The sequence below is a fragment of the Hippocampus comes genome, unplaced genomic scaffold, assembly GCF_001891065.2.
Source record: "Hippocampus comes isolate QL1 unplaced genomic scaffold, H_comes_QL1_v1.1 scaffold248, whole genome shotgun sequence".
In the NCBI taxonomy this organism is placed as follows: domain Eukaryota; kingdom Metazoa; phylum Chordata; class Actinopteri; order Syngnathiformes; family Syngnathidae; genus Hippocampus; species Hippocampus comes.
The window spans coordinates 877,555-890,001 of record NW_017806277.1 but is presented as its reverse complement, the minus strand read 5'-3'; the positions used below and the strand labels follow the sequence as shown (position 1 = coordinate 890,001).

Below are 12,447 nucleotides of genomic sequence, written 5' to 3'. Positions count from 1 at the left end.
GGGGTTCTATTACGTCAAGCCCACATTCGTACGTCCACACTCACACAGGTAGTGCTCTCTCTGCCGGGCAAAAGTGGTAAGACTTGGGGCAACCCACCATGCAATCATATTCCAGCGCATTACCCCGAACGCTGACAGTCTGGGAAGCCGAGGTGCGTGCGGCAACCGCTGGCTCACCTTCCACTTTGCAGAGCTAATTCTCAAAGCCCCCAATATGCGAAATGCTCCACCTCAACCCCACCAACCCCATCATGCAGCCATTAGCGCAGCTCACTTGTGTATTGCAGTCAGCAAAAAGCATTTTTGCAGCACACAGCTTGGAGAGCGTCTGTTACAATGCATCGCTCGTGTGGATGGGTCTACTCAACACAGGTACAGCAATGAACCAACTTTGCTTTGTAAAGTACGTCATTTTGAACACAAAGACTATTCCAGAAATTGTCAAATAAATCCATGTCCTAACCTAAAAGCAATTCAAGGGTTAAACTTTGGGCAGAAGTGGCCGGTACTTAAAATCGAATGTGCTTCGACTCACCTTGAGCGGCTGTTCCTCGGGTGCTGAATACACTTGCTATCAAAGTGGCCACATACCAAATCATAGTACTATTCCCGACCGGAAATAAACCTCATCATATCTCAAAGTGCCCCTTTCGGTGAAGCTCTCATCGCCGAGCGTTACAGTGGATGTTGAAGGTGGCTGCTATCCTTATTTTTATTCAAACCTAGCCCTGGACACTTCCCCATCAGAGCGTTCCCCTCTCTTCCCCTCGCCGCCACTCTCCTCTCTCATCCCGAGACGGATCACCTGCGCCAATGGGACTACAGCAAACGACTCTTGGAGACCGAGCAACAATCGTTAGGTCATCGCGAGCCCGCCTTTAAGATACCCCCATTGGTGGATTTGGGAGTAATCCAATCATTGATTGGTTAGATAGAGTGTCCGTTTCTGTGCCGGTTTGATGCGTTAAAATGTCTTATATCGACTCGGAGTTTCTAAATTCCAATATGAAGAAATTACGTCAACGACGACAAAAACGAAACAAATTATCTTTTGGCATTTTAAAGGTCGAATGACGAACAATAACTGTGTGAACGTATTGGAAAATACGATTTTACTGCTCCCATTATGAGTGGCACAGTACTGTATGCCGTTTTATAAATCGCCAAATAAAACACAATTTTAAAACTATCTTGTACCTTATGGGCAAAGTATCCATCATAAAACAAAGCTAACCGACGTATTCCTATAAATAAATAAAAAAAATAAAGGTTATTTTATCTAGTTGGTAAAACGCCAGAAAGACTACACATGAACCAACAGCTTCCCTGTCAAATTGCCGCTGAGATTCAGATTTCCATGAGAACATTAATGCAACATCCAAGGAAGCCGTTTCATGGTGGGTTGGCTCGCGAAGCCTTTGCGGAGCTGCAGCATCATCCTGCGCAATAATATGAGAGGAAACCTCTGCCTGTTAATCACTGCTCGGTGAAATCAATTTGTTGATATTTTTACTTCGTTAAATGTTCACTCAGCATCAAATATTCCTTTTTGCTCAGACACTGACACTGACTTTGCATGTTAATTCGTTGTGATTCATGCTGTTTGATGCACTTCAAAAACTGTGCGTCAGCTATGTAACCCAGATATGTCTAAATATGGACAGTTTGAAATTCAACTGACTCAGTTGCCCTTCACATCAGACATCATGTTTATGCATCATAACCTGCTGCTGCTGTGCAGGTATTCTGAAGGGGCTCTACTCTTTGGATGCACAGGAAGTGCATAATAATATCAATGATGAATTGTGTGGTGTGTACAAGTCCAGGGCAAGCACTTTTGACATTAATATCTACTTTGGTAGCATTTTGACTTGAAAAACACAAATTGCTGGACTTTCTTCATTGATAATGTTGGAATTTTGAGGAGTTACGAAAGAAGTGTGAGATCAGATCAGAAATATAAAATGAATAAGTACCATACACAAATCTATCCATCTGTGTTTTTTTTCTAACGGCTTATCCTGTTCGGGCTCCAGGTTGAGCTGCAACCTATACCCAAATGTGAGACTTTGAAGGAAAGATGATGGACGCCCTGGAAGATTTTTCAGATTCTCTTTATTTTACTTTGAAAACAGACCTATGTATTTTCTACTCCTTCTTTTGTCATGGGTGTCTAGCTTTTTTCAAAGACCTCAGGTGTAAGTCACACTTGATGTAAAAAAAAAGACAAATAGGGTAAATAAAGCCAACACCGGTTGAGATTTTCATTTATTAAGATCTTGGTATCTTACAGTAGAGGAAAACGGGGACAGTAGCGACATAGCAAAACATGAACGAGCAAGCATTAACAATGATGCCAACAGATTTGGAAAAGCAAGAGATTCCCCAGCTATGGCCTTATTAAAAAGAATGGCGTGGAGAACACTGATGTCAAATCAATCCAACCTAAATATCATTATTTTGTTTAACTCTGTGATACATGGAGATTATTAAAACATACTGAAACATGCCTTATATTTTAGACATTTAACATTTAACCCTTTCAGGGACAGCAGTTACTACAGTGGACAGCTAATCATGTTATCAGGTTACAGGGTGCACGAAAGGGTTAATGTACTTTCACATTCATAAAATATGCATTGTAGTTTACCACATGTCTGTATATATGTATGTCGACACAATGGTGTACTTTCCTGTTGGGATCGGGATACTTAATGTGCATTGCATTTGAAACACCAGTTCAGTGAACTTGTGCATGACAGCTTTTCCTACCTTCAAGCATCAGCAAAGCTTCCTCATCCTTAAATTAACTGGTGGCTGCTAATTTTCATTGCCTGGCAACTAATCACACATCAGTAATCAAGCCTTTCTGATAGAGGTAGAAAGAGTGCTCACATTTAGCAGCAGTTTTGGAATCCTGAATTAATTAGGAAAATAAATGTGTTGTCAAGGTAGGCATCTCATGATCCTGCTTTCATGGAACTAATGTCACATATGTCAGTAGGTGGCGGAAATTTGTTTTATTTACTCAGATGTCTCTCCGTTCTCTTTATTTCACTTATTCAAGGCTATCAACTGAATGATAAAAATTCCCCTAAGTTACAGAGACATAAATAGAGTGGACTATTTTGTTTCCCCTATGAGTCTTTGAAACATGAAATTCAATTTATTCGACTGATTTGTTTGGCATTTCTATGTTTTCAGCAAATCTTCAGGATGGTATCTGGTCATACTGCAATGAATCATTACCAAAAGTGATGTGGACATCTGTACCTATGTCCACTTCAACCTCTCAAACTATGAGAATGATCGCTTCAATATTTTGGGTTTTATGGACATGAAGTGTTTTAACATTGACATACAGATGACATTGTCATCTGTTGTGAGAGCAGGGAACAGGTGGAGGAGGAACTAGAGAGGTGGAGGTTTGCCCTGGAAAAGAGAGGAATGAAGGTCAGTTGCAACAAGACTCAGGACGTGTGAGAATGAGAGGGACCCAAGTACAGCAGTGAGATTAAAGGGAGAAGAGATAAAGAAGGTGGAAGATTTTAAGTACTTGGGGTCAACTGTCCAGAGCAATGGAGAGTGTGGAAAAGAGCGTGTACAGGCAGGCTGGAACGGCTGGAAAAAAGTGTCGGGTGTGATGTGCGATAGAAGAGTTTTAGCTAAGATGAAAGGAAAGGGGTATACAACTGTGGTGAGACCAGCCATGCTGTTTGGACTGGAGACAGTGCCACTAAAGAAAAGACAGGAGGCAGAGCTGGAGGTAGCAGAGATAAAGATGTTGAGGTTCTCTTTGGGAGTGACCAGGTTGGATCGGATCAGGAATGAGTACATCAGAGGGACAACTCATGTTAGAGGATTTGGAGAGAAAGTCAGAGAGGCCAGATTGAGATGGTTTGGACATGTCCAGAGGAGAGAGAGTGAATATATTGGGAGAAGGATGCTGAGTCTCGAACTGCCAGGCAGGAGGCCGAGTGGAAGACCAAAGAGGAGGTTTAAGGATGTAGTGAAAGAGGACATGAAGGTAGCTGGTGTGAGAGAAGAGGATGCACAAAACAGGGTTGGATGGAGGCAACTGATTCGCTGTGGCAACCCCTGAAGGGAAAAGCCGAAAGGAAAAGAAGAAGATGGACATTGTTTTCCTTATTAAGCGACATTGAGCTGTTGTGAGCACCCCTGGAGAGGATCACATTTATGTCCATAAAATACAAAATATTGGGTCGATTATTCTCATATTTGCAGTCGTTGAAATTGGCACAAGTTTTGGTGAAGATTGGGGTGATCAGTGGTGATCATTGGAATAATTGCAGAGGTTATAGTGGGCATAAGTAGAGATGTGCACATTAATTTTGGTCATAATTGGTGGCAAATTCCAAGCATTAAGTGTCATTAAGCATTTTCTCTATCGTGAGTGCCGATTGGTTGAGAATGATTTGATGTCCTCAAGATCCAAATTATTGGGACGATTGTTCGAATATTTTCAGTGGTCGAAGTGGGCATGACTAGAGATATGCACATGAATGTTGGTCACAATTAATTACGCTTTTCAGACATTAGCGACATTGAGTTCTTCTGACCCTTTCATGCACCCTGCAACCTGATAACAGGATAAACTGTCCACTGGAGTAACCGCTGTCTCTGAAAGGGTTAAGTTGAATAATAACATTCCAAGATCTGTCATAGAATTTCAAATTCCAGTGTTAGGACAAAATAGTCTAGTGGTTCTTAACCTTTTTATAGGTACCGAACCCAACCAGTTCATATGCACATTCACCGAACCCTTCATATGAGTGAAAAATAAATGTATATATTTTTTACAAATTTAAGATATAAAAAAAAGCATTTATTAAAAACAGACGACGTACTATCACGACTGTCACAGATTGACTACTAAGCAAACAAAATTTCCCACAGCACTGATTGGACGAGCAATGTCATGTGATCATCTGCAGCCAGTGATGGCTAAGCGGGCGTGTCATAACTAATTAACATGTTGAGTGTGTCTTACCCTCCATGGCCGAGGCTCCGTCGAACCCCTGAGACCGACTCACCGAACCCCTGGGGTTCGATCGAACCCAGGTTAAGAACCACTGGTAAAATAAGAACCTGATCGGAGAGATTGGACAGATATTGTGGTTGTGGGTAACAAATGAAGGTTATTAATTGTTTGGGGTTTTTTTTACATTTTATATGGGGATTAACCGCACATATCTACTGATGTGTTTTACTAGGAAAGCTGGCTAGCATCAAAACGAGGTCCCTGATGTCCCTGGGAGCACTCAGTCTGGGCCAGCGAGATCAATGCCGTTTTAGTAACCGGGTGTCAATATCCTTTGTGTTTACCACCCACCACAATGAAACTCCATATTCTTAAAATGTCATTGATGCTGTTAATATCTCTGTAACATGTATCATGGAAACCCAGTGGTATGTTATGTTTCGCTAAATATTACATCCACATGTGCATTGATCAAGCAAAAAACGGAAAACTGGATTGCAATCTATTAATTTAATTTGGTGTGTTGAATTCCTTTGATACCAGTCTACCATGACACAGAGGTACCGGGAAACAATTTGTAGTAGTAGTAAGGAGAAAACTCTGTACTGATACTACAAATTCCAGCCATGTCTTTCTTTTCTACTTCTACTGAGTGGTTGAAAGGCTCTCGTGTAGCTTCTGTACTTTTCCTCATTAAGTCAAACAGGAGTCTGTGATAATGTAGAGGCGGTTGCTGATGTTGCGCCTTCTTTACAGGACCCACAATAATGTTTCTGTCACCCAGTGGTGCCGTTTTTCTTATTCTAACTGTTAAACAGTTCTTAATTTGTACAACATTGGATTATTTCTTTGCTTAGCATTCCAAAAGGTTGTCCATGGGCAATGATTATGTCGGTTTTGATTGATTTTACATCCTTGCTGAGTTTTTTCCATCCACATATGTCACCGTTCGAAACAAACCGAAAATGTTTTTGGATCCCAGAATAGTTGACGCCAGACAAAACTCCGTAACAAAAATATTTACTCACACAAAAACACACCGACAAAGTAGAAACAGAAATCACTGGTCAAAAATGACTGGGGAAAGAAAAACAATACTTTAACGTAAAGCGCTTGAAAAAGACAAGGAAGAAATAAACCCGAGACTACCAAACGAAATGCCAAGAATCGAATTCACACAAAGCAAGAACAAATAACGAAACTAAGATTATACTTCCAAAAACCAGAACAGATGCAATGAGAGCGAGAGGTCTCGAAAAATGATCACTTGAGCAACAGCGGTAGCCAGGTCAACAATACTCTGACAACCAACTGAAAGTTTGTTGGTCCTTAATTACATGGCTCCCAAATGACAGAATTAGCAGCAGGTGTGCACACAGCAGGTTGGGCTCCAGTCTGCCACCTGCTGGTTAAAACAAGAACACGAACATGACATTATATAGCTCTCTGGCTGTCATGTCGGTTTCACTTCTCATATAAAGTTTTAATACAGGAATGTCAATACGCCGGAATATGTGTCAAAACCAAGATCTGAAACTGAGTGTATACTTTATGCGTTCCTTTATTGATTTAATGATAAATATAACAAGGACACGCCAATAAAACACACCTGTTCCAATATTTTTGCTCACATGACTGCCTTTTGTTGATGTTATTATTGCTCTGAGAATTAACAGTTTATGAATGATGACAACCCCAACCAAGCTCTGCAGAGACACTCTGATGAAAGTTTTTGTTTCATGATGATTATAGACGTATTTGAATATTCTCTCCAACTCGCTTTCGGAACAAGGCTGCAAAACATTCATGATACTTCCATTAAGTCAGATAATCACATTCCATATAACATAAGTAATTACATTCTAGGCAACGAATAATGACGTGAATGATTTTTAGCAGAACTCTTCTGTCTATACATCATCACGCGGAAAAATTATGATATCAAATGCTAAACAAGTTGCACCCTGCAGCTCAACTCAGAGAGACATAAACAAAATGTGTGACAGTCTGCCGATCATCACGGATAAACTTTAAGTATCTTGAGGAGCAGTCCAGATGCAATAACTTGCTGATAGATGGAATTACAGCACACCTGGAGAAACCTCAACACAGAGAGAGGAGAAGGTGAAGAAAGACGCGCACTGAAAATGTTAAGCTTAACAAATCAAGGGTCAATAATATGTTCTATGCACCCCCACTAGTCTAATTCTGATTAATATTGCGTTTGTGGAATATGATTTAAGATAACAACCTTCACGCCTCATCTGTGTTTTGGTTTTGGTCATATGACATACGTCAGAGGAGCCCTTGGGCACCGTGATGTCATTTTCAGTCAACAGCAAGCGGCAGTACAAGGTCAGGGAATTTTTCTTTCTTGTCATGATTAAAACCACAAACATTGATGAAATGCTTTGACCTGCATTTAGTTCATGGTTCAATTTAGCTGATGGTAGACAAGATGTCTGCCATGATTCAATCCATATTTAATTGCTTTCAATATTCACATTCATTGTCCAAAAGCAGGACTGAACACATCATGCACTGTAATGAACTAGGTCGATTTTGGTTGTCTGGGTCCCCCCCCTTCCCCCCATCTCTCATTCCCAAACACATATTCTGCTTGTTCCTAATTCAAATTTTTCCATGGACCCCAGGAGAGCTAGAGTCCAGCTGGCATTCAGCCCAGGAAATGCCTCCACCACTTAGACCACCACAACAGGGGAACCTAAATGAATCACGAACATATCCAGGTCAGCATTGCAACACTGGTAGTGATGAAGGCACAACACTGATGCACACATACGCGGAAACTGAATACAGTGGAACCCTCAATTGTAGGAGACAGGTTTTCCTCTTGTATGGTCATATTTCAAAAGATACTGGGTTGTAGATGCAAACGAAAATGTAGTTATTTTATGGCACGGTCATAAAACCTTTATTTATCATACAGGCAATTTTAAAGTAACATTCTGATAATGAAAATACGAGTGTTACGCAAGTAAATAAATGTATACTGGACATGAAAGCAGGTTGTATGGAAAGTTCTCATGATCCTGTTTCTGTTTGTCTCCCGTAGGTGGCATAGGAGGGCTTTCCCTCCAGCGGCGCACCTGTCATTCCTCACAATCAACTATATATTCAAGCACTGCCTAGTTGTCATGTTGGGGTCGGATTATTTCACCTTGCTCAGGGCTTTGTCTTTAAGTGTCAAATTCTCTAGACGTTATGTCTTGTTCACGTCATGTAGTTTCTCGCCTCATTTCTGGATTTTGATAGTAAGATTTTTGTGACGTAAATCTAGTCTCAGTTTTGTATCTGTCATGGTTTGGCTAATTTCTTGTCTTTTCATGACAAGCAATTTCCGTTTATATCTTGTCCTTGACTTTTACAAGGAGTTCATGTTTTTTCCTGGTTATTTTAACCAGCGCCATTGGTTATACTTTGCCTGTCTTTTTGTTAAACCTTTTTGTGCCAAAATCTTATCCTTGTCTACATTTGTATGATCCACCCCTATCCAGATTATTGCATAACGTTACAGTTATAAGCCTTGGTATAGTAGGTTTTATTGCATTTTATGTTTTACTTTTTTTAACGTTATTGGTATTTAATTTTAGACAGTGGTACTCATACCGCACTTGAAGAATACACTGCTCCAGATAACACTAGCGAGTCGAGACCGCAATGGGCACCCAAGTCTGACTGCAAATTTGCTAGCTTCAAAGACTCTAAAGTGGTCAGAAGATGAGTTCATTCAGTTACAGTACTCAATATGAACAGATGAGGAGGAGAGTGAGTGGGTTAGTGCAAAATTCAAAATCCCTGGTCAAGCTATTAGCAGCATTCCAAAATTAAGATTTAATAGTTCAAGCCAACCCTACATATAGAATTCTGTCAAAAAGGAACATTTGTTTTAAACTCATTTTGGGTGCTGACTGCTGTACTTCATATGTTAGAGGGAACATATGAAGCAATTCAATCCATCCATCCATTTTCAACACCGCTTGCCCTGAATAGGGTTGGGCGAAAGGTGGACTACACCCTGAACTGGTCGCCAGTCAGTCGTAGGGCACACACAGAAACAAACAGCTATTCACATGCACATTCATGCTGTCACTTAAGTGGGAACCGATCCCACACTGCCCACTCACAAGTCAGGCAAGTATACTAAGATAAGATAAGATAAGAAAACCTTTATTAGGCTCGCAATGGAGAAATTCCCAATTCACAGCAGCAAAGTAATGAATGGAAGAAGTAGAACAACAAAATATAGGAGCTGCTGGAAAGGCAGCCTACTACACTATCAGCGACCGTATGAAGGAATTACTTTGGAATAATTGTCTACTAATACTTTGGTCTCTGTTATGACACCCAAGACCATGTTTTCAAAATGCTTACTACATTTAATCACTCAGAGCTGTAATTTTACAAACACATTTTTATCCCATTATAATAATGAATTCGCTCAGTCTTGTGTAATTGGTTGTTCCTTGATGTATCAATTGCTATGCAGTTGCTGTGGACCTTTATAATTTATTATGTGAGCTTTATTATGTCATATAGGCCTGATGTCTTCCAGTATACGAACTGGGATTACTCCGTGACATCTGAACATTGAGCTTTCTCCCAGTAAAGGCTCTCTTTGTGTTTTCTGCATCCAGCAGACTACATCTCTGTAGTTACTTTGTATTTTCGTACATGAAGACTTCAACTTCCGTGTCATGTCTACTTATTCGTTCAAATTCCGCTCCTCCCGAGACAAGTCTGAATGTAGTAGTTACTTTGTATTTTCGTACATGAAGACTTCAATTTCCGTGTCATGTCTACTTATTGGTTCAAACTTCTGAACGTGTCGACAATAACTTAAATACTACAACAATATTTTTTGTTCAAAGCATTATAAATCCAGGAATTCTTTTTTTTTAATAGACTGTAGAATATTCTGTTGGGTGAGAACTGGCTGCTTATGAACTCAGAACGTGCTCATAACTTTTTAAAATCCACCGTTGCCATCCGAATGCTGAATTTTCTCATTTTCCCCCTCTTTATTCAACCCATCTTCTCTGCAGCCTGTGAAGAAAATGTATCTTCTCATCTTCAAAGGCTTCAAAAGTATCCATCATTGGAATATATTTGTGCTTAAAAAACATCAAATGAAACATGGCACCGTGACTGAATGCCTCTATTTTTGATTGTGTAAAACGTTCATTCATAAACAGAGATTACACAGCTCGTTAAAAAAAAAAAAAAAAAGAAAAAGAAAGAAAACAGGCACGATGCGTGACACAATTTAGAATGGAACTAAAATAAAATGTTTTGTTTTTGGTGTAGTTAATATTTGATGACGCTCAAAAGACATAAAATATAAATGAAATAGCAAATAAAATAATGAAGATGGGAATGTTGACTTTTTCTACAAAACCGGATACAATATAATAGTTTTTTTTCCAGTAATATTGCATAAAAACAGCCTCACGTGGATCAATTAGTCAACTCAAGCACCTCGACGAACAGTTTATTTTAAATCTTGGGAATGTTCATTTCTTGGATTGTTCATTTGCTTGAGTGATTGTCGTCAAAAGATAGTTAACAGAAATTAAAGAAAGCATATTGAAAAAGCATGATGAATTTGAATTCTGGGCTACTTTTTTACTTGCACGACCTACATATACATTATATTCCAAAGTTCCCATCAAACAGCGCTGACTCACAACCAGCAAGAAACTTAACTCATCTTCAGTGTGTGGGCTCCAACTATGAATAATCATGACTAACGTTACTGACCTTTCTGGTCCAGCCTACTTCACACCAGGTGAGCTAATACTGTACGCTGAGCCCTCTGAGATCACGAGCTCTGCAGCCACCAACGGGCACCTAAAAGCAAACAAGTGGCCTGTCACTGCTGTCGACAACAACCCCTGGTCAGTTGCTCATGTTGCATGACCCATGCGAGGAAAAGAAAAGAATGAGTCACACAGGACAACCTGTCCTCCTTTTTTTCTTTCAGTGGGTGATCCACTACGCATCCTTGCAGACGCTCCAAAAAAAAAAGGGAAAAAAGTGACTTTACTTTGTATTTCAATGTCAAGCTGTTTAAAGTGTTTCATTAACCTGCCATGCATGTTTTTTGGGAACATGGGAGGAAATCGGAGTACCCAAAGAAAACCCACGCAGGCACGGGGAGAACATACAAACTCCACACGGGAAAGCCGGGACCAGAACTGAACCCTGCACCTCTGCACTGTGAGGCGGATGTACTATCCAGCTGACACCGTGCCGCCGCTCGGCTACATAACTTTTTCATATTAATCACAAAATAAATGGTTAAATGATTGAACAAATTCAATAAAACTCATTGAAAAGAGGATTTTCACATCACATTAAAGTGTCAAATATGATGTTATCAATGTGTGAAACCAATTGACATTGTTACACCAAAGATATTCAACCCTCTTCATGTTAACGAGATTTGTGCAGATTTTCTCGCTTTCTTCTTTTAAAATCAGACATTTTTCATGGCTTAATTTTGACACTATTACTTCACATGTAATTAACATTTTCTGATTACTACTGTATTGGATTATTTGATTTTCTAGGATTCATTACAAATAATTCTTTTGTGTCCCGACTTCCTTAATACAACACTGCTTGGTTCATGTTAGGCGAGAAGTAATGTGGAGGCAACTCACTTAAATCTAGTCAAAGATTAACAATGCATGAGGCCCTTGAGCATAAAATCTCTGATAAAATCAAAATTTGATCAAAATCAAATATGCAGTACTTGAGGTCCAATTGCAGACTCACAGAACAAGAGCAGCCAGAAAGAAAGGAGCAGATTGTGTACAGAGGAAAGCGCCTTAACTCAGATAAAAACTTGACACTTTTTTTCTGCCTGATACAATTCATACACAGCAAAACATTGATCTTGTGGTAACCCGTCGCATAATTGCTGTACATCAGAGGCGATTGCTCTAAGACTGCAAGGGAAGCTCAGCTTCCCCTAAAATGTCAAAAAATAAGTGATCAAATATATGTGTGTACATACAATTGTGTGTACATGTCTTTGACTAAATATGCGCTACAACGTGCTCAACTTTTGTTCCGAATCAGCTTCTTATTACTGGTTACGACACGACTCTCTTCTCATTCATTCCAGCAGCTTCACTGTGCTTTAAACTGCGTGGACGCTGAGCGTCTACACCGCGGACGCTGGGCGTCGAGAGAGTTCAGGGTAGGTTGTCCCAATGCATTGAAACGAGATGAGTCATTGGATAAATGCTGGTTTTGTCCCGCCCATCGGCTCAGCGTCTCTGGGAGTCTATGGACAGTGGGCGTTTATGGGCCGGCCCGGACTCTGAGCTTTTCTACATGATGATTGGATGATCTGTCTGAGTTTGAATCCCTTTTGATTGACAGCAAAATGAGCCAATCACCGATCTTTTGGTGTA

The 12,447-nt window shown here is 40.1% G+C and overlaps 1 protein-coding gene across 4 annotated transcripts in view; it reads right to left on the bottom strand.

Annotated features, from left to right (window-relative positions):
* Nucleotides 1-809, bottom strand: part of igsf9bb (immunoglobulin superfamily, member 9Bb) — a 77,637-nt gene extending 76,828 nt beyond the window's left edge. For all 4 annotated transcript variants that reach the window (XM_019857765.1, XM_019857767.1, XM_019857769.1 and 1 more), the window contains exon 1: nucleotides 536-809. In XM_019857765.1, coding sequence (XP_019713324.1) covers nucleotides 536-599 — 64 coding nt within the window. In that variant the 5' untranslated portion in view covers nucleotides 600-809. The remainder of the gene's footprint in view (nucleotides 1-535) is intronic.
* Nucleotides 810-12,447: the final 11,638 nt, after the last annotated feature.